Here is a 23,854-nt window from a genome sequence, read left to right on the forward strand (position 1 = left end):
GGTTCATCAGTACATTAACGCTTGTAAAATCCCCATAAATACTTGTTGTGATGAATGCCGATTTGCATACGCTCATAAAAGGGGAGATGGACCTTCTACTTATCTCCAGAATAAAGCAATTAAGCAATGTACAAGATGTATTCTAATGTGTGTTTCCAAACAGAGTTCAGCAGGTTTATTTTTCCCCACATATTGTTATTGTGCAATTTTGCAAGTATTATGTTCTGTTCAATGTTCAGCAAGCAGATCTGTGGGTCTGAAAAGACGGAGGTACTGTCATAACCTGCTCTCCGCCACAGGCAGATAACCGCATATTGTGCAAAGGTTCACGGGAAAAAAATGCGTACAGTGGTGGAATAAGCGAGCCAGGAATTAAACGGGAGTCAAATGTTGCCACGGGGAAAAATTGTTTCAGAAATCCCACAAATTAAAATGTATCCTTTAAAGCGTGTCTTGTTAAACAAAGTGAGAAAGTATTAGAAACCGTTTCCATCTGCTTTAGCTCCAATTTAACTATTCTGTTTCAAGCAGAAGCAACCAGAGCGGATCCCTGAGTACTACATTCTACCAAACGCCTTAGAAGAAATTAATGTTTTATTGCAGTAGTTTAATCTCACACTGATTTTTTTTAGTTTGGTAATAAGTTTGGTAATAAGAGCAAACAAACAAAAAGAAAGGATTTAACAGGGAAACGTTTTGCCTTCCGTTGAGAAAATGTACCTAAAGGCACCATTTTCAGTCCCTCCAACAATTCCTTTAAAATAAGTGTACCTGAAACTCATACAAATGATCAGAGATACTTTGAACTAAATGTGACATGATACTCACTTCTTTTGGTCAAAGGCCACTAGGCTTTCCGGAGAACCATAAGATTTAATTTTTCACGTTTACAGGATGGAAAGAGATGTGAATGTTAAGTTTGACAGCTACAGCCAAGAGTGGCACCTTGATGTGACTGAGTTTCCATTACAAACATCAGAAGACATCTACAAAGCAATTGGTTTTTACGGAGTGTTGTCAGAAAAAGCCTAATAAAAAAAAAAAAAAAAAGAAAAAAGAAAAAGCCTACGGTTTGGTGTTTCAGTAAAACTTAAAATGATTAAACAAAGCCTGGATTTTCCTGAACCTGAGATTATGCTGATACAATTGTGCTATTATTTCGAGCATTTGTTGTAGATGTTCAGACTTACGTGAAGGAAAAAGTAAAAACAACCATTATAGAAGGCAACATTTTAAAGATTACTGAGATATAAATGACAGACTATTTGAGAGGTATTTTCCTGCGCCGAGTTAGCATGACTAAACAAAATTTTTAAAATCTTGTATATTCAGCTGAGAATGAAAACTATATACAGATGGATGTCATTTAGTCCTACTGACCTTTACATTGCTTAGATTCAGTTCCGACACCGGGATGGAAAGTGACTTCTGAAACAATTTCCTTCCCACCAAACTTGCCATCAATGAAGCAAAGCTCCTCGTCTGATCACGCAGACGGGGATATAATTCCACACATTCGACAAATCCAATCAAAACTGAGACAGAGCACATCTTTTAGAGCCTTAACACAATGGAAAAATGGGCCAAAGAACAAGTCAGGAGGAAAATGAGAACACGGTAAACACTGCAAGGGCACAATGATCGTCGGAAAAGGCTGTCAGGGCGACACGGGGCCTTGAGGGAGTCCGGGTCGTTTGGTCATGAAATGGAAAAAGGCGTTTGTCACCCGATGTGACACTTTGATCTGCGGCTTGATGAGATGTTCAGATCAATAGATGATCCCATCTTTGCGTCTTCAAATTACGGATATCAGTCACTATCCTTCCACTGCTGCATCGCCGTCTTCCCATTACCCTTTGTCATCCTCTCGTCTCTCTCTCTTCATTCAAAGTCACAACACGGTGCTCGGCCAAAACAATTTGGAAAATAAACTTATTTGTTTTATTGCCAAGGCCCGCGATCAATACGAGCCTCCTTTCTGCGCACTAAAAATCAAAGCTGGAGTCATTAGAGCATTTGTATAGTTGAGTATAAAGCAATAGGGATATAAGCCCGACTCTGGCATAGTAAAAACTTCTGTCTCCTAGCTTACTAAGAACTACTGTTTTCTTAGACCACAATCTACACTCAAATGTATCTTATGAACTGCAAAAACACCAAATCTTATAAAGTATTTCCCCCCAAAATGTCTCGTTCCCAAACATCCTGCTCCACTGGCAGATTTCACTTACAACCAGTGCGTTCCATCAATATGAAGGAATTATTAACTTAAGACAAGCTCCTATTTCTTCCTGAAAATGTACCTGTAAGTTAGTTTTGTCTTACTAGATATTTGCTCTAGAAACTAGACCAAAAACATTTAGTGTTTTTGCAGTGTGATAAGTTATATGCAGGAAATATTTCATGGTGGAGCTCCTGACTAGGGGGATTTTCACCTTGGTTGCCTGGCAACATCCCAGCAAAAGCAAAACTCGACAGTGCTGCCAGCAGGACTGCATTTCCCACCCAAAAACCTGATTCCGTTTAGCTGTAACGCAGCTAAATCGGCTCATATTCATGCCCGATGCAATTCCACGTCCAGATTTTGGTGAAGTAGGACTTCAGCCAGCTTGCTCAGTTCAAACCCAGCACAATTTTAACACAAAATACAATGTAGGAATAATTCGTGAGAGATTTTCTGACCAAGAGTTTGTTTCTGGTCAGAAAAAAAAACAAAAACAAAAAAGCAATGGGACACCATGCACTCCCTGTAGTCAAAACTGCTACAACAACAAGAGCGAGAGATGAGCCTGGGACGTAATTTAGTCAGAGCATCTATCCTGCTCTGTCCTTTTCCTCTCTGCTGCTTAGTAAATGGCCAGTGGGATGACGGTGCCTGTGGTGCCCTCTTCACAGAAGACAGATATGCCCTGATGCACAGGCGGTTCCGAGAAGTGCTGAAGATGTCAGCCTGTACACGCACACGGAGCCACAGCAGGGCATGAAAGCTTCCTGGGGAAATTATCTGTTCCCCCAAGCAAAAATATACAGCCACACTTATAAAGCGGGAGTGGGGATGTAAAAAGCAATGTACCGGCTGTCTCTTTGACTGATGTGAGTGATCAGAGTCCTTGTGCAAAGACGAAAATATGCTAAGGCACCTGGTAAGGGTCCCCTGAAAGGAATGAAGTTTAAAAGCTGGATACTGAGTGAAAAGAAACTGGCATTTACCAGCAGCCCTTTGATATCCTGGAAAAAGAAAGAAGAAGAATTCAGGCTGGTGAGTAAGAAACTGTTCTTAAGATGTGTCGTCCTGCTGCTCTGTGTTGGTGTAATTAGGACTTGTAAATGAGGCGGCGCTACAGGTTTGCTTATAATAAAGTGTTTATGTTACATAAAGAAAATCTATTTGTTTATCGAAAAACAGTATTTGGTATAAACTACGAGGTATGATAATCCCAGGTGGAAAAAAATGTAAGAACTCTCGCTTTAAAAGCAAAACGTGTATTACTTTGCTTTTATTTAAAACAGAAAAGCAACAAGTATTCCTACCGCTTCCAATGCATTGTTGATTATTACAGTTAAAGTTGGAGTACATAACGTTTATAACAGACAATCTGAGAGAGAAAAAATAATCAATGTCCTCCACCTCCTCGTACTGCTCCTAGTGTCATCTGCAGAAATGCGCCGCTCCCGGTCAAAAGCAGCCAATCGGTGCCGAGAGGAGCATGTTAGCGCTGTCAATTAAACTTGTGTATGAGCTGCTTGATGTGCAATTGGCAGGGGAAAAAAATCACCTACTCTTACAGAAAAACTGTTCATCTACAGCCATCAATGGCCAAGCTAAGCTAGCCCGAGCAATCATAGAAAAAGAGCTGGATCGTAGCAGAGAGCAAGGGGAAGGGTGTGACCAGAGCATACACCCGTTTTTATGGATGTCAAAAATTTTAATGAGTTTAGACGAGGATAAGCAAAATAAATTTCCCATTGCATTTGAAGGTTCGTTTTATTTTAGCCAAATGCTTAACATATAGCATTTGGGAAGCAGAAAAAAACCTAACACTTCTGCTGACAGGAAATATCTGTAAAAAATAAAAAATAAAAAAAAATCTCATCTCTTTCTTGTTAGATTTGTAGCTATACAAAAACAAAAAGTTTAGAAGCATGCTGTAAAAATCATAAATTATAATATTTTACATTAGCATGCTTCCATAAAATGTGTAATTACTTAGTCCCTAAACAAATATACCCCTAAAAATTAGCATTTTGTAGGTGTATAACGGAGGGGGAGGGGGTGTGATCATGGTAAAATGCCAAAATGACTACAAATGACAACACATTTGTAGTGTTGTCATTTGCCAGGAGATGGCTGCTCAGTCAGCTTCACACAATTTAAAAAAAGAAATACGGTTAATAAATGGTCACGCCAGATTTTTCTTGCATCTAACCACAAAAAAATAGAAAAAATAATTAGGTTTTAAAAGGTTACATTTATTTTTTAAAATATGCAATACCCATAATACCAGTAGCTACCCATACCTTAGTCTAACCCAGGCTTACAGTGCAACTCTGCAAGTATTCAAAACTGTAAAATAGTTGCTGACTAAATCATTTAATATGCAGTCAAATTACAAAACAAGCATAACCCCATTTACCCTGCTGTAGATATTTATTTCCAAATATTTACAGCAATGTGAGCTTACAGTCTGCAGGCTGTTCCACTAAAGGAAGATCAGAAGGCACATCACATTCACTGTGAATGATGGCCATTATTGTACTTTGCTGGAGCTCTTGCACGTTCTAAATTGATTAGATTAGATAGCGATTAGAAACCCTGCGAGTCTGTTAAAGGATTCACACCATCGCAGCTGTATGATAATAGAACTCCAAAGTGAGGGATATTGAATTAAATAATGGGACACAGGGTTTCTTTGTACTACAAGCGACACCTTTCTGGATAATTCTTCATCTGACATTTATTGGCTTGGGAAAAAAAAAAAACTTCCAGTTTGACTTCTGAAGGTATTACACTTCTCAGATGCAACGCTAAAACGAAGGAAAAAACGTGTTTCCTTATTACAGTGTTCTCATAACATGCCCATTTTAAAGTTTCATACTTTTCCAGGCATTACATTGCTGCGCCATAAAATATTCCCCTTTCAAAAGGTTTTAGTATCAATTTTTGCAAGAAATTATGATGCAACATAATGCTGAAAGTGGCTTCTGACTCAGCAGTCTGATAAAGATCCATTACCCTGTTTCTGGGGATCTGAAAAAACTTGGATCAGCTAAACTCTTCAACACTTCTGGAGTGAAATAACCTGGATAAAATATTGATCCTTCACATCTTTTACAAATTCGAGTGTTATTTTACAAAATCTTATCCTTTTTGGGTCATTGTGTTTGAATGGAAACAATATAACCTCTTAACTTAGCCAGGGGTGAGAATAATTTAAAGTTTAAAAGTTTGTGCCAAGCATAAAAAAAAAGCTTTTGATAACTTTTTCTAACCATGTCATTATTTTAGAGAGTAAATTCTAAATAAGCACAGTTTATTTTCCTTGGAATATTTGGGGAAATAAAATGTTACAGCGTCAGCAGTGTCAGAAGCTGCATTCAGCAAAACCCAAACCGCTTTACTAAAGCGGAGTAAGAATTCTCACACAACCAGACATTCCACAAATATAAACCCTGCCTTGGACGAAACTCATACATCAAGTAAATGAATATTCAACTCACCACAGATTTAAATGCACAAGGTGGTGAGCTTAATGGGAAAACAGATATCAGTTCGCTTTGAACTTCTGACGGAGAGCAGAAAGTTCCAAAGACAATTTTGTTCTCGCAAAACAAATCTATAAGTCATTCAAACTAATTCAGTACTAATGCATCATGTTTGTGCAATTGTTCCAGTCAATTACAACTTATCAGAATGAGGCAAAGAGAGGGAAAGCACCCCATTAGGCCGCTTGGCGTACGCTGGCTTCTGATGTTTACTGAAATTGACTAATCGACTGTGCTATGGTTTTAAAAAAAAAACAACGAGACTGAAAACCCCAGGAGGCCCAGTATAATTTTTCCGTTTGCAGTCCTGACTAAATGCTGGGATGTTCGGTTGTTCTTTGCTGTCGGCGAGAGGCGGAATGAAAAGTTGACTCCGTTCTATAATCAACGAAAGCCGCGGCTCCGAGATCCACGTTAATTGGAATAGTGGGATTGGCTTTGAGAGATTCCAAACCTGGCAGATGCCCACGGAGACCTCTGAGACGCAGAGCGGTAATCCTTAAACAAAACTAAAGTCTCAAAACAAAGAACGGCGCTGGGGAACTCTCTGTTTGATTAAGGAATCAATCAAGATGAACTATAATGTTTACGTTCTTCATTACCATCATAACTGTAAGAAGAAAACAAGTTTAAAAACAATTAAATCGTTTTACGTGGCAGTCTTACATAGTTAACTTTGCCCTCATGAAAACACTTAACCCAGCTCCCACAAACTAAAATAACTGAGTAGAAAAATAACCAAGGTGAACTTTTTAATATATATATGTAAAATGATTGTTCATATTCCACTGAAAGAAAAAAAAAATCTCCCGACAATAATACAAATTGCACACTTCAGCAACATTCAAACGGATGCAGCCTGATGCTAAATGATCCAAGAAGTATCTCTGCCCACAAACTGGTAACCTATGCTCTTGGCTTTCAAAAAGCGCAATTGGAGGTTTCAACTCTGATGGCGCATTCACACAAAACGCATTACGCGCACCGAAAACACATCCGACGCTTCAAGTTAGACGCATGTGCACTTTGAATGCAGACGCTTGACATTTCTAGCTTTTTGCGCGTCTGGTTTACATTCAAAGTCAATGTGGAGGCGCGTCGGACACTTTGGACGCTCTTGATACTCAAAACGCTCCAAATGGTTCAAATCATGTCGCGCTAGACGCTCCAAACGTGCCGCACAGGCCCTCGATGTGTCTACACATAGACTTTGACTGTAAACGCCTGACGCGCGTAACGCGTTTGACTGTTTTAGATTTTTTTAAATATGGTACGATCTAATTTAATACTAACCTTTCGCCAAAAATGAGTGATTATTGATACTCTGCTTTTATGGACTACCAGTCGCATCACACAAAAAACATGTATTGAAGAGGAAAAAGATTCCATATATTTAGAAATTGTTAAGAGAGGGAGACCTTGGCCATGTAGAGGAAAGGACCTAGTGGAGGTTATATTCAGACACCTGCTTTTAAACAACCTCAGAAAGTGTCAATTTTAGCTGGGAAGTACTGCTGAAAGCTGTGTGAAAGCTATCCAACAAAATGGATTTTCAACTGCAGAAACCAGAATTTAAAAGTGGAGGGAAGAGATTAAGAGAAACCACATGTAAAGTTACTTCAGCATTAGAATTTTATGCTAAACTACCAATTAAATACTAAAGTAGGTCATTGCTGTGTCCACACTTAAAGCAAACAACTTGGCCATCTGAGGTCAGTGGAGCTCTGTCCTTCTCTAGCATGAACTCATGAATGAAGGAAAAGCTCATTTAGATTCAATCTGCAGGGTTTCTACACAGTCTTCACGTCACAATCCAGAACTTTTTCTCACCCATATTCCCAGAATTTGTTGTTCTTTTGTAGATCATTTCTGAAGTGTAAATACAAAAGTTCGCCGTGACTTTCTGGGAAATGTTTTAATGGCTTTTTAAGGCTTTACACAAGAAACCAGCGAAAACAAGAGACCGTAATGCCAAGGGACAGATGGGCCGGTTAAGATGCCACTTTTAGAAAATAGGACAGGGAGTAAGGCACTTCCTCTGTTTTCATCTCTCATACACTTCCAGAACTAAAAAAATAAATAAATACATTTTAATCCAATTCTATACTTCTACAGACTTGATAAGTTGCCTGTATCACCTGCTTCAGCATTCTGCAGGAATCAGATATAATAAGCCATACTATACATTTAGAAATTTTTTAAAGTGCAGTAGGAATCTTTTGTTTTCCCTGCAGGAAATCTGCCACTGCCACTACAACGCTGCCTGAACAGGGCACTTAAAAATGCCTTAATGTTCATGATTTAAGATATCACTTGATAGCAGCTTTGACCATCATGATGTTCTCTCTTTTTTATAACTGATTGTTGTGAATATAAAGTACCAAGTCAAAGATAAAGTTGTGTGTCGCAGGGAGTTAGACAAGTAAAAATTTCCAAACTCTAATTCTGGAGAGTCTCCGTTGGCTGAACATTAATTACATTGCCGCGATTTGGTAAAATTAATGCCATTTCCTTAGAGTAAAGGGCTTTAAACATGAACCTGTTATTTCTGATGCATATGTGCTGCACTGAATGAAATCAACCTGAAACCACGTGGCAGAAACTAGTATTATGGTCGGATTTCATGCTCTCAGAGAGGAAGGTTAAGGAGTCAAATGTCTGACAAGAAAGGAAAATCAAGCTTCTAGCAAGCATCTCACGTCCAAGCAAAAATAAATAAATCCTTGCCTTGCTTTTATGCAGCAACCATTTTAGCCTGCGGTAAAAGGAACGAATAGGAGTTTATTATCAATTCAGATATCTCATCAACATGCAGTGATGGACAGTCATTTGAAAGAGAGAGAGGAGGGGGGGTGGGAGCTGTCCATTTACAGTGATGGGAGATAAAAAAGCGAAGGCGGAGGGGCGAAACAGCCACGCTCCATCTACATGAACACAACCTGCTACCTGTTGCCCTGGGCGTGCTATTAAGCAACATGATGGCCACTTTATGCCGTGTCTGCGACATTTCGTCCACAAACTAACTGAAGAATGTACCTTTCGACACTGCACAAACGTTAGCTGTGGCAGCCACATCAACGGCAAGACAAGCAGAGGGTTCATTTGCCTTCGTGCCATTGGTTTACCTGCATTAAATCAAAACCAGGCAGATAACTGAGAGCAAAAAAAAAATCACAACATTAATCATTTTTTGAGTAATACGGAGCAGCATGTAGCCAAACAATGTTATGAAAAAACTAACTTGCAATGTTGTGACAACTTCTATCCCTTCTCACGAAACAAAACGCATCTCAAAGACAGTATCTTCTGGTTTTCAAGTAGACGACTTTAAAAATCTAAGTGTTCTTACATTATTTTTGTACCCGATAATACATTTTATGAGTGTGCAACAATCAGATTCTGACAGCCCGGTTCTAGGGCTTCCTCACAAAGTTCTTCATCGACTAGTAAGGTAAATAAGGGCTGTTAAAGTGCGAGTACGTGTGTAGTGGTTTCCAGAAAGTATCTCGGTTTTACTTTTGAAATTGGTTTTATTTCGTTTTTAACCAAGTAAATGATCACCAACAAAAGGACAATGAAAGGTCTTGGGGGAGAATTAGCAGGGAGTCCAGAGAGGAAGTGAGGTAGATTTGTTCTTGGAGCCTTCAATGGTTTTACTTTCAAAATTATCTCCCAACAAAAGCTTTAAAGACCAGCAAGTTAATTTGTTTCTTTAGAAAAACTGTGCTTTATGCACAGCCTCGTGTTGCGTTAAACTGCTGGTGAGATATGCTTCTCACTACTAATTTAATTAACTCACCGAGACATTGTGTTTTTGGGAGTGTCTTGCATAGCAATTATCTCCAACAATCACACAACTCAACTTGGTTTGCAAGCGCTCTTGCCTGTAAAAGGGATTTTATTTCAGCTGTCATATCTGCAGTCCGTCAACGCGTCATTTGTATTTTCATTTTGACCTTTAGACTGTTATTGTACAGTGAACGACTTACGGTAATACTGAATAACTGCTAGGCACTGAAAGCTGAAGATTTCTTTGAAAGAGCAACAGAAGCACTCGCTCATTGCACTTTTCTTTTTTTTGTTTTTTGATGGTTCTACAGCCATAAAATCAAAATAGATCCAGGTGGCCTATAAATAATTCTGGTCTGAAGAGGGTTAATTTATTCACCTCATTAGATGGTGGTTCGTTTACGCACCAGCCCTGCACCGCTTCACCATCTTTAGTTATTTAGGTGGATTTCACTTTTAAAATAATCTGCGTCTGCACAATTTACATGCAAAAACCACTTTCTCTTCCAGTCTCAAATTTCTAGACATGTTTTCACCTCAATTTTTCAAGCATTCAACATTTTAGAGCAACAGCATTGCCATAAATCGATTAGTGAGTAGCAGGTACTCTTTGGTACTCTTTAGAGCATTGAAGATGATGAGGGGCAAAAAAAAAAAAAGACTTAATAAAATTAGATTTCCATACTTTGTTTTTTCTTTATAACTTCCCAGGACCTGGAAAATCGTCACATATGTCCAGAATTCACAGAAGCCCTGTAACAGACACTTTGCGTAGCTCTAAGTCACACAAACGTCAAGTAATATTTACAATTTGTTGCTCCTGCAACAATCTGGCAGAAATTCTTGAGACACGTTTTGTGTAATAAATGACATAGTAGTCTTGAAGATTGACTGAGTAGAAAATTAGTAATGTTTTGGGGGGTAAAAGGTCATATTACTGCATAAAAGGTGATAGAATAAATACACAGGTTATTAGTTTATTTATTGTGGCTCATAAATCAATCTGGTATACGTCCAAATCACTATTTAATATCAAAGCTATCGTGCCATAGAGAGAGTGGTAAATAAAAGTGATAATAGTTAAAATTCTTGAATATTTATAAAAAGTCAAAACATGGAAAAAATATTTCAAACACCAAAGAATGTCACCACCAAGAGAAATGGCATGTGCAAGACTTCCTAGCACATTTTTCAGTGGTTTTCACAAATTGTCTGAGTCCTTTATTTAGATCTAAACCAACCTCTGCAAACATGCAGCTGTCGTTTCGTTATGCAACCCATAAATTAAGAATTTCTCATTAAATCAGGGATATCTGTGGATTGAGATTTCTAAAGGCCACTCATATTAGGCAACTTGTTTTTGAAGCGTGACATTTACAGAGTGCGTCTAAAATTTTGCATTTTTAGCCATAAAGCCCGCGACTCTCCCATACGATCAAGACCAACTGATTCGCCTTGCTGAATAGCATCAGTGACAGAAGAACTGAACAGGCTTAATTATGAATGAAAGCAAGACACTCCGCATGAACCGTATCCTGGTGGCAATGCACTCCGAGTGAACCCGGGTCCGCGGCCTAAGGTAATGGGGCTCTGGGTTTTCTGTTGCTCCTGGGAGAGTGGCAGATGTGTGAGGTTGAAGAAGGAGAGAAACCATGACAGAGCAACCCACAGAGGCTAATGGAAACCCCAGCCTTCCCGTTTCCTCGTGCATTAACAGCCGCGGCGCTGCCATCTCTCTCCCAACCCTCGGCGACCTCGCGGGAGCGCCAGCTGTTCCGGCCGTCTGCGTCCGAACAACAAGACTCCACCCCTTTCCCCCCTCGCCTCACGCTGTTGCTGCTTTTAACACCCGATTTGAAAATATCCCTAGTCCTCAAAAAGCTTTCCATGTAACCTTCTCCATGACTCAAATAAATAAATAAATATACATTTAAAAAAAAAAAAAAGTGCATCTCCTCGGTGCCGCCGCTCGGCTATATCTGAATGTCACAGGCAGGTTCTCGGTTTGAGGCAAATGGAAAGAGATGTGGGCGGGGGGAAAGCTGGTCCAGATAAAAGCCCGAAAGAACTGCAGGTACCGAACCACCTCCAGATGATCTTACCAGCTCCAGGTAAGTGATCTGGGATAACTTCAACTTTTAAGTGCCCCGTGACCCTGCTGTGAAAGGGAAAGCAAAAGGCGCGTACGCGGGACTGACCCAGCTCCACTCGGTTCACTTCCTCAGTAACGGCACAGAGATTGGAGATTGACGCCTCCCCGTCAGACAGATGCGCCTTCCTTTGAGTCGTACCTCACACAGGACCCGACTCTGATCAATTTGTCTAATAGGTGCCTCGTTGCGGTGCTCCAGGTGAGAACTAGCTGGCAATGTCACAAATTAATCACTTGAGTTACTGTAATTAATTACACCTCTGGTGGAGTCTGATAACGACTCTCCCAATCGCTTCCAAATTGGTGGCCTGCATCTGTGACATTTGGCTTTCTAGATAAAGACTATCGACAAAAGTAGCAAATAAAAGACGTCCTGTGTGTGTGTGTGCGTGCGTGTGTGTATGTGTATATATGTCTGGTCATTCTAGTTCCATGTTGACCTTTACTGGTGTTATTGCATGACTAAATTAACATTTTCTACACTTAAGAGACAATTAAATATTTTCCTTTGGAGAAAAAAAAAGTACTGGTCAAATTGAAATGTTTGTGTATTCAAATGGAAACTCGTTTGACCCTCATGTGAATTTCTTTTTTCAGTGAGAGGAGAAAAAAAAACAACAACTGCCCTCAAAAGGCTAGAAATATTTCTCCCCTCTGTCGGGTTCCACGGAGAAACTCTCATGGGAGAAATGCTCCATCTAGTGGCGATTTGTGGTACTTGAGAACAAAGATATGGATTTTTTTTTTATAGAAAACAGGCCTTTTATTATGCCATGCTTCAACTGCCAAGTAAATACTGTTTTTTTTTTTTTCTTCCATCAACATTTCAGATTTTCCAGTGCAACATCTCTCTACACATTTCCCGCACTTGCCAATATTTCAGGTCAGTTTCACCAGGCTATTGCAATCTTCTGCGTCCAAATGAAAGCTGTATGGCGCAACACGCAAAACCCCGGCTCGCCCCTCATTTGTCCAGGTAACGGCCTCATTACTCTGCCCCCTGCCCGTCGCCGGCCCGCCCTCCACCCTTAGGCACCCGCCGTTTACCACAGGTGGGCATGTAATTGCTCTGCGGCGCGGCCGAGTTCTGAGTGCTTAGGAGACGGCGGCCACGCTAATGAGGCTGCTCACTGTGTCGCTTCTCCATAGACTAAATGCATGTGAAAGGGGAAGAGCGACGGCATTCCGTGTGTCGATTTCCCTGTAATGCACAGAGCCTTACAAAAAGTATTCAAACTCCGGGATTGATTTCGCATTTACTATGGCAGACCTCAGTGGATTTTACTGGGATCTGGTTAGATAAGCTGCTATGAAATAGTGAAGATTGTGCTGTGGTAGGATTTTTTTTTTTTTCAGCTTCAAAAGTTTCATTTAAATATATAAAATATGAAATTTTAGTGTTCAGCTGCAATCACTCCAATGCTCAGCTGTAAAATCAGTACAGACGTGCTGCCTTCAAGCCACATCTGACTGGTCAATTATTTATATATGTACAGTTGATGGCCATACTACACATCCCACAATGCACTGCAACAACTAGGAGGAAAGTTTATGCAGCTTTTGCGTTCTTAAGCAATGCCCAACCAATTGAGAACATAGCTGGGCTGACTTAAACTTGCCTCTAAAAACTTGATTAACATGAATACAACATGACAGATTACTCCAAAAGCAATATCCTTAAAGTGACACATGGCGGTGGTGGCAGCATCATGATGTGGGAATGTTTACAAAAGCAAAGAGAGAAGCAGGAAGGGGTTCAGAGGAAGAAAGCTGAAGGTGAACTAAATTTAAATAGGAGTAATTTTGTTTACATTTTATTTATGGTTTTAGTTGTGTGGGGTTTTCATTTTCGTCTTATTGTTTTCAATTGTTGTTGGGCTTTTTTCTTCCAGTTCCAGTGTTAGGTATTCTTTAAAAAAAAGTTAAGGTTTATTGGTCTTTCTTTGAGAGGCAGAATTTGCAATATTATCAATGTATCACTGGAAAATGGTCTCAAAACAACAATTACCATTTATCTCATTAGGACATTTTATCGTTCAGCTAAATGTGTTATCGTGACGGGCCTAAGCGCAACAAGATGACGACTGAGAATTTTTGCTGTAAGAAGTAGAAACAATTCATAATCTACATGAGAAAAGCTGGTAGAGATAAAGGACTAGCCACTGAAGCCATAGCAAAAGCTGTTTATATAAGAAAATAATGATTTAGGGAGTTTGAATACAAAAAAGTTCCACACTTTTCAGATTTTTAAGAGGCAAAACATTTTGAAACTAGCTTTTTTGCACTTTCAGTCCATCCAATAGGATCTAAACAAAGTACTTTTTTTTTTTTGCTTTAGATGTCAAAAGAGATCAAAGTTCAAAAAGGATGAATTACGTGTCACCTCATGTAAAAAAAAAACAACAAAAAAAAAAGCATATATTTTGACCTTCATGATGGATGTTACGTTACACTTCAAGGTACGACATTTGCAGCTTGCGACCCTTCATGCCGCTCACGCAGCACGAGAAAGGAATGCATAAAGACTCACTGGCAGTGCAGTGTTTGAAAGCGGCCTCGCCTTGGGTGTTCGTCTTGGCCTGCTCTTCTCCTGCAGGATGCTGCTTTCGAGCTGGTAAAGCACCGGGAGCTGAGGTAGGCTGACCCACAGTCTGGAAGTCTGCAGGGGCACAGAGAGACCATCAAAAACTAAAAGTTTTTGGGTGCTTTTTGTGTAAATGTTGTGTGGTGCACAAGTGAAAACAAAAAATAATAATAATCCAACCTAAAAAATGAACATTGGATTGGATATTGCTGAACAAGAAAACTCTAGATCTGTAAAAATGATTGATAAAGACACACTTGATGATTATTCAGCTCCCCATCAGGAAAAGACATGGATAAAATCAGAACTTCAGTGAAGAGAAATTATGTCCTTGAAAAGTTTCTGGCTCGTTTAAAAAGAAAGAAAGAAAAAAAGATTTATTGGGTTATATATATATATATATATATATATATTCCTCTCTGATGCAAACAAGTTTTTTTAACCTAGCTTAAACTGAGCATGATGTAGTTCTGGGCTTACTGATAGTTTCATGTCAGAACATCGATGGGATCATCAAGAATTTATAACAGCTGCATTCCTCCTCGGGCAGCTATCTTACTCTGCAGAAACATTCGTTTTGAATCCTGTACTTTAGGCTTCATTAAGATGAAGTGAAACGTATTTGGAGTGACCTTTGAAAACAGCTTTGTCGCCGACGCGGTTCCTGCTCAACGTGCAACTCTGCTTTCTACGGCTCAAGCCAAATGTCAACAGGCTCTTTTGGACATTTTTGAGATTGAGTTTAAAAACCCGCCCAAAAAAACAGGCTTAGGGCAGTATTGTGAGCCTTTCTTGAGATGCTTTAGCTTTGAGACATTTCTGGAAGTATAATCTAAAATAGCTAAATATATGCGACCACCAGTTAGGATGTGTTCGGTTGATTCAACTTGCTAACATGACAAATGACAAAGTGGGTAAAAGCTGATTCTGACCCATCTTGCGAAAGCAATATAACCACATTTTATCACTGTACAACCATGAACTTCAGTGTATTTTATTCAGATTTTAAGTGGTTAACTAACGCAAGCAAAAGATAGGAGCAGTTTGATATTACCTATGCAAGGGACACAGCAAATCTCTGAAATAAGATCAGAGTTGACAGAATTTAGAGTTTTTATATCCTGACCGCACGTAGCCCTCTGTAAAACATGGTGGTGGCGGCATCATGCTATGTGGACGCACTTCTTCAGCAGGGACAAGCAAGACAAAAAACGGGGAGAAAAAAATTATTTCAAAAGACTGAGATGGAGATTCACCTTTCATCAGGACAACAAACCTAAATATACAATGCAAGCTACAATGTCTCCATTAAAATTTAAACATATTTTAGTGTTTAAAATATGTTTAAACACTAGCCCATGTAATAACGGGCTAGTCAAAGTTCCCGGACCTTCTCCATTAAGTTGAACTAAGTTTGAGTGAGTTTGGAAAGTACCAGCAAACATTTTTAATGGGCAAACAAGTACGGAAATACCGCAAAAAGACCAGCAAGAACATTTTTTGAAAAATCAATACGTGAAAGTTTGTGTTTGCAACCTTACACGGCGGGGAGGGGGGAGTTCAAGACATGCGAGTAATTTTGAAGGGCACCGTGCTCATAAGAGCAAGCAAGAAAATGTAAACAGACGCCGAGCTCGGCGTGAAGGAAAATGTCATTTCATCCGTCTCCAAAGGGGAATATTTGCATATGATTACATGTCTTGGTGTTTAACATTTAGCGAGTTGCAGAAAAATAACTACTTAGCTGAAGTGTGTCAATTAACCGCATTATGCGACTGTTTGTGTACACGAATCTCATTTAGAATTTGACCCCGCGTCCGTGCGCCGCGGCTCGGCGAATTACCAAATACAGAGCGTCGGGCAGACAGCGGGCTGAAGAGCCTCAGGCGCCACCGCCATCTCCACCACAAACTGCACTAAAAACTGACTTGCTCCATCAAGCACCAGTGGGCTGCCCTGCACATTTCTATTGTGCGGGTTTGTATTCTCAGAGATATTAATTGACAGATTTTCAGAAAAGAGAGCGAACATGCTGAAACCCACCGAGTCGACGTGAACTGGCTTGCACTCCGCTTGCAAGCGAGGGTGTGTGTGTTTCTTTTTCACCCCCAAACATATTTCTTTATTTAATAAATAATAATAATGAATAAAAAATAAAAGCACACACAAAAAAAAAAAAAAGTCAATGTCTTCCAGTGGAGGCAACATTATTATGATCAATTCTGTCCAGTCAGAACCGGCGTGGCTAAACAAATATTGACCGAGAGCAGTTTAACAGAGTATCTTATGAAACAGAGCTTTTTAATAAACCAACAACAATTTTTTTATTTTTTATTTTATTTTTTTTTTAAGAGCAGTGCTTTCTCTTTTCTTGCATAATTAAAGTTCTTACCCCTCTTTTTGCGCGCCTCTTTAATCTCTTCACACATTCGGTCGAACTCGGGATCCAGCTCAGCTGCAAAAATAGCATGGGCTGTGTCCTTTAGGCTGCACGCTCTGTGCCTGATCACCTTGTCTGAGGAGAAAAGGGACAGCGAGAAAAATGTTGGCGTTAGAAACACAGCATACATCCTACCAGCTGCGCTCAAAATAATAGCAGTCCAACATCACTACCTACAACGATCACTCTCCTGGGTAGAAATACTGTTTCTACATGGCAAGTGACTACTTGGTAGGTGTAGAGTAATAATACAAAGTGTGTTGTTGATTCTGTGCAACTAAAGCTTTAATTATAGTGGTGCGAGTTCAAAGCAATACCAGAAAGAAGTACAAAACATTAAAAACTATTTGTAAAAACGTTGTTTGGCAACATTAAATATGAATTTCTGATAAAAAAAAAGAAAAAGAAATCCTAAACATTCAAGCTTTTCCCAGTAAGTATAGTAAATATTGGAGTTGATTATCTTTTTCCTCACTGTATGTAGGCTGTTAAAGCTGCACTATGTAACTTTTATTAACAAAAATGTTTTTTTTTGTTTTTTTTTTACATATTTGCTGAAACTGTCACTATGTCCAGACAGTATAGTATGAGGCAAAACAAAAAACAAACAAACAAAAAAAAACAAAAAGAATCAAGTTTCTCTGCTTTCTATTGCCATCTGCAGAAATATACAGCTCAGTCAGAAACAACCAATAACAGCCAGTGGGAGGGGTCTTAGCACTGTCAATCATGCTTCTGTACATGCTGCTACATCTAGTTCCCCAGACCAGAGTCTGACATGAATGCTCAGGCTAGTTAGCATGGCCACAGATGATGGCGGATAAACAGTTTTCTTATACGGGCAAATTATTTCTCTGCCGTTAGCGCATTTAGCAGCCCATACACATGCCTGGTTGACAGCGCTAAGACCTTCCCACTGGCTCTAATCAGTCTTTTCTGTCTGCTTTCCTGCAGATGGCAATGGGAGCAATAAGTGCAGATGGAGGAGCCTGATCTTTTCACAATTTATCCGTCTCACACTATACTGTCACAACAAAGTGGCTGTTTAAAAGAAATACGCATATGAAAAAAAAACATTTATAAAAGTTACACACTGCAGCTTTTTTTATTCATTTACTTTTACTTCATTATTGGACGTTGAATAGAGTCTGTGGCCTCCTGAGTGCATTTGTGTGTAGAGAAGTAAAAGCCGTGAAAGGGATTTTGACCTTTACTCGCTTTTTTTCAAAACGCACTACATCCATCTAAATACATTTGAAAGTAGCTTCTTTCTCCTTCCTGCATTCCTCTTTCTTCAAGACCACAGCGGCATTTACTCCGCAGTTAGTCATGCATGTAAGGCAAATAATCAATTGCGATCTCGCCCCTCTTTCTACTGTGTGTGTGAGAATGGAGCTTAAAGTGTTTTCTCACAGCTTTAAAAAGAGGGTGAAGCTTTCTTTTCTTTTTTTTTTTTAAACTATATTAAACAGAAGCCCAGATATCACCACTTCACACAGACGAATACATCTTCACAAAGTCCAACGCAAACAATAAGAATCTTTTCAAAATATACACTCATTACCTCTAAATCAACTCCTGAGCTTCGCTTTCCTCTATACATCAGCAACCGCATCATTAAATGCTCTTCCTTTGCTTGTGCATCGACAGAGCGGGGTGGGGGGAGAATGAAGACGGAGCTGGAGACACAGGCTTAGGCGTAGCCACAGTAAACAGGCAGTTTCTCATTACTGCAGGCGGTAGGAGAACAGTTCAGGCATAACGGGACAAAGGAGGTCACAATCTGCCAACTTCTGCAGTCTAATTGGAAGACAGTTGCTTAATTGCAATGTGGCTGAGCGCGTGCCCTTCTCCCACTGCCGGCACATGCGGGCACGTATGCGCTGCGCGCGAGTGTGTTTTTAAGGGCAAAAACGCCTGCCGGTGGAGGAGATGTCAGAGGCCAGGTGCGATGCCGAGAGCTCATCAGTACCCTTCTGAGCGCCAGCTAACCTCCACGTCTACAACAGACAAGGAGGAAGAGACAAACAGCGCCGCCGCTAATGTGTTTCAGCACGCTAACAGGATTTTTCTATTTTTTTTTTCCATTTTATTTTTTATTCATCACCGCTTCCCTCCAGCAGCCAAGCTGTATTTGTGACACCCAAGACTCATTGTGCAGAGAGCAAAGACGTCCCCTATTTTATTGTGGAGCACTCTTTTTTTATTTTTCTCCAAGGTGGGGAAGTAAAAGGAAAAAAGTTTTTTTCAAACTTTCCACTAAGTTAGCGTGAAGTACGAGAAGAAGCAGAAAACCATGGTGGAATGATTTTTTTTATTTTTTTAACCAGCACTTTGAAACCTGATGTCAGATCTGCCCCACGCCCTAATTGTGGAGGATCTGGGCCTTATTCCCTGGACGTTGAGAAAACGAAGAAGCTTTATTGTTTTTTGTTTTGTTTTTTTGTTTTGTTTTTATTTCTCCATTTATTTAAAACATACCATTTGTATTTTCTCCCTTTACTGTATTGCTTATTCTCACACAAATGACCCAGGCTCTCTCCAGCATAAACAGAAGATTCTCTTCTAAGATAAAAGATACTGCAGCAAATTCACTGAGGGGCAGATGTACGACGACTACAATGTTACATGCGTACTGATAAAAAAAAACCCATAAAAAACACACAAGATATTTAATATTGTTCAGATTACAGAAGTTAAAACAACCAATATGTACCGTTAAATCTAGATGGGGCTACAATAAATATATATATATTTTTTTTGATTAAAGCAAGTTGTCAGATTTATTGAAGTATAACAGAAGTCGGACGAAAATGAGGTGTTAATATTCAAGCAAATGGAGATGGAATCTGTCTTTATTATATCAGCTGATGCCAGGAAGAATAGCTGATGCTCATGGGGACGTAAATGAACATAAACTCACGTTTTGTTAAAAAAGAAAATTACCAAAACCGTCCTCTCACCGACCAATCTAAAGTGGGAAACCTACCGCGATAGAGTTAGAGTGCTTTCTAATAAATTTGGATATCATCAAAAACATATTTCATTCATAATTATGTAGACTCAAAGACTATTTTAACTAAACTTTGATGATTATGGATTCGAGCTGATATTGTTTTGTTCGTGCATAGCATGAAAGGTACATCCATGAACCGTACTCTATGTGTACGTTTTGTTGCCGGCGAGTTATAAAGGAAGCCCAGATTGCTTTGGTTGCAGCTTTTAGTTCTCCTGCATTTCCATGTCAGGTGTCTCTCATCCTCTTCTCGACAACACTCCACAGACTCTGTTTCGAATTAAGATCAGCAGCTTTGTGTAAATCGACTCTTGGCAGGAGGAAGATGGAATCGAACCCACAACTTTATGATCATGAGACGATTCGTTCAACTGAGCAACGGTCGCCCCGGCGTCTCCTTGTTTGCATCTCCCACCATCGTTTCCTTACCATTAATTTGCACTCTGAGCAGCCAGCTTCTTTGGTAATTACAGACTCTTTCTGTCTGAACACTGTCCCCAGTGATTGTGTGGGAAATTACATTTTCTGGATTGAAACTCTCGTTTGAATCGTTTCTAAATGACATTCTAATTTAATGCGGCACAGCTCTATGTTGGGCTCCTGTATCCGGTAGCAACCAGCCTTACTGTCTGCGCAATTTACCCTCGAATGTACGGCTGCTGTGTAATATAAACACTGTTCTAGATCATTTTAAACATGAGAAGAGAACATAGAAATAATAAATCTGGTGCATTCAGGTGCATTATTGCAGACAACAAGACTGGCTTAAAAAGACTAGCTTGTGAGCTACAAAAGCCATTTTAAGCTCACTAAAAAAGGTGCTCAGATGAGGACAAAGATGCAGTAAAAAAGAAGGAAAAAAAGTCCAAGATATGCAATTAAAGTGTCAAGCAGCCTTCCTTAACTACAAGGCTTGAATTACACTGTGGAAAAGCTATCAGCAGGGGGTTTACACGCTGCTCTTCATTTGAATTTTCAAAAAGGAAAAAGTAATTTTAGTGTCTGGGAGCCGTGGCCGTGAGTCGGCGCGGCCTGGTGGGATATTCTGATGGGATCGGTCTTAAACAAAAACAGGAGAATTTCACAGTATTGCATTTATGACTTTTTAAAAAAAATAAAAACATCTCTTTTTCTGTTTTAAATAGGAAAACAGACCATGTAAACAGTCAAAATCCATACTTATCCTAAAAAGAAATGCCCCAGAATGCTGTGTGGTTCTGGATCAAAGTCCAATTACATTATTGACTATTATTAATAATTATTGAATAATATATTCTGTCAGACTCAGGTGTATTACCTATTGATATTAGTCACATGTTTATTGCAAAATATATCATTATTCATTCATTCTCCAGCAATACTACAGTACTTTTCAAAACTATTCCCTACCCTTTGAACTGGTCCAAAGGGTAGGTAGACCATATAACTGGTCTGTTATATAAGATTTTTATTTTGAAAACAAAACTGTTGTAAATAGTATCACCTAAATGTGAAAAATTTCAAGCAGCGTCACTAAATCATATGAGGAGACTAAAATTTAAAATAGCTTTATAATGAAATTTGTCAACATTATTAGACATAACTGCCTATACATTTCTGTATATAAATCAGATCTCTTTACTTCTTCAAACAAAGCTGAATACACAGCCAAAAACCGGCACTGAATACTAATGAAATTGTATGGTGTAGTGGTAAAAACGGTGGCTGGTTTATGGAGGTTTTTAGTTCGTAATGGAATCCGTCCGGGAATCGTTTCCCGACCTATGGACCCCGAACTCTCACTCTGCCCACTGAAAACTAAATAAAGCACTAAAAACACAAAAAAAAAACAAAAAAAAAACACTAAGTAAAAGCCACCCACAACACAAGTCTACTGGAAACGAGAGAGTGTGCACACGGTTTGCTTCCTTACCTCCAGGATCCTTGTCGGGATTGTACTCTAAAGCGTTGCTGCTGATGAGGTCAATGTCCACCAGGAAGTCCTTGGCCGTCAAGTACTGATGGGTGTCGATCTTGGTCATGACAGTGGATAGGTCCATGGGCTGCCTGATCACCTCCAGGTAGTCCGACACCTGACAAGCATACGTAACGGGTCGTGTTGGCCAAAGACAGGAAAGCGACATGACCTTTCTCGAGAACCGGTCCCAGTTTTACCTCCTCGATGTCGACCGGCTTGCTAAAAATGCTGAACCGTTTGTCGGTGGCCAGGCGCTTTGTCACGTCCCTGAGAAAGAGCCTGAGCTCCCGTAACGTGTTGTCTTCCTGTTCAGCTAGGCGGCGCTGTTCCTCCGCCGACAGGACCCGAGGGGCCGGCGTCTCTGCCACAGCTAGCACCTCTTCGCACCTCCCTGCAAAAACAGAGGAGAATAAATGACGCTAGACTTTTCTGATCAACTTTTAAAACGTTAGATTTAACCAGGCTATAGCCAAAGGCATACGCAGGGTTCACCTTTAAGACTTACATTTTCTAAAAATCCACGGTTAACTGGTTTAAATTGTAAATGCAAACGTTCACATTTGAAACGGCGGTCAGGCTTTAAATATTGAACCAGAGAGAAAGGAGACTGTAGAAAGATGGACAGTAGCGATGAGCCGACAGATGAAGGGCAGATGGAGGGCGATCCAAACGGCGATTGAAGGATGATGTGACAGACAGATGAATAGTTTGCATTTTAAAGTAAACCGGATTCTCAATCACTCCATAATTACAGTAAAAGTCCCTGTTCGACCCACTTTAGTCAAACTTTGGGTGGTTTGTCTAGAAAGTCCAGTTTGTTTGTGGAAATGTGAATGCGTAACTGAACTCTGGTGCAGATCAAAAAAATTAACTCAGGTCCGCCTAAAAACCCAGGTTTTGGTTTGGTTAAAGTGAACTCTGGAGAAGTTCGAATGCATAAATGCCAAGTGAACCAGAGACCGTTCTAAAAGCAGGAAACGGACAATAGTGCAGGGCATTCTGGGTAAATACACCAAAACAAATTTATGTGTCTAGTGGAAGAAACAGCTTGTTTTTTTTTTTTGGTTGGTTTTTTTTTATACCAAGGATAAAAGAGAAATCGTACAACTGCTAAAATCTGACGCCATTCCAGTTTTGTTTACATTTTGTGAAGAAGGAAGTTGTCTTCTTCATTTCATTTACTTCAGTGTTTTTCTTTGTTTGACACAGTGCAGTGTGAAAGCTGAAAATGTAACAAAACGCAACAAATATTGTACCTGTGGCTCCTGATCGAAACAAATCTAGCAAACCATCAGGTGTGAAAACACCCTAAATCTAACCTGAGGGGGGGGGAGGAATAATTTTAAAAGGATTTCAGACGAACTGAAGAAGAAAAAAAAAATGCCACATGTACATTTTACAAACACTAATTTTGAAATTCACTGAGGAACATCCCCCGGCCAGTGGCACAGTGATAGAGAATTTTAAACACATATCATCCCCCACCCCCTTCCCCTCTCCCTAAGATACGAACGCTTGCCCAAGGCGCCTGCCGGCATCGTTAGGACAAGACTTCTGCCCCTACGGGTGTTTCACTCAGCAGCAGCAGTCCTGATTCTAATTACGGCTAATCGCAACTGGGCCGTCTCTCAGCAATTCCATGCCATGCTTTTTCTTTTTTTTTATTCTGTTCGCCTCTCCTGTGGAGGTCAGACAGCTGCCTCAGTGAGGCAGGGACCCCTGCAGAGCACAGAGCAGGTAAGGCTGGGTAACCCTGCTTTGTGTCAGTGTGGAACTGGCAGAAGAAGACAGGCCACCATTTCCATTTGAAAGCCTAGTAGGACATTGCTCTGTAAGTGAACTGAAACAGAGATGTGAGGGAGCAGTGGGATAACGATGGATGGTCACCGGAAAAGCGGAAAAGCCCGATTCTGATGCAAATGGGAAGCAGACATGTCTACATCCTAGAGAAATAATAGCCCGACAAATCGAGTTAAAGCAAAGATATAAGACACAAAACCAAGTCGAACAGCTTTCACTCTACAAACGGCCACAAATAAAACTGCAAAATATAAAACAGAACTGGAAGTAAGGAAAAGGCCAACAGTGCCCTCCAAGACCGACAGCGAAGATCAGCTACATCCGTCTGGCCTGGCATGAGATAAAAAACATCA

At 39.9% G+C, this 23,854-nt stretch overlaps 1 protein-coding gene across 2 annotated transcripts in view; it reads right to left on the bottom strand.

The window, feature by feature from the left end:
* The window catches only part of atad2b (ATPase family AAA domain containing 2B), an 86,838-nt gene that overhangs the window by 40,633 nt on the left and 22,351 nt on the right, over positions 1-23,854 (bottom strand). For both annotated transcript variants that reach the window (XM_008398289.3, XM_081602203.1), the window contains exons 21-24: positions 21,899-22,092; positions 21,657-21,816; positions 16,681-16,803; positions 14,235-14,363 (exon numbers count right to left, since the gene is read on the bottom strand). In XM_008398289.3, coding sequence (XP_008396511.2) covers positions 14,235-14,363; positions 16,681-16,803; positions 21,657-21,816; positions 21,899-22,092 — 606 coding nt within the window. The remainder of the gene's footprint in view (positions 1-14,234; positions 14,364-16,680; positions 16,804-21,656; positions 21,817-21,898; positions 22,093-23,854) is intronic.

The sequence above is a fragment of the Poecilia reticulata genome, chromosome 21, assembly GCF_904066995.2.
Source record: "Poecilia reticulata chromosome 21, P_reticulata-male-v2, whole genome shotgun sequence".
NCBI lineage: Eukaryota > Metazoa > Chordata > Actinopteri > Cyprinodontiformes > Poeciliidae > Poecilia > Poecilia reticulata.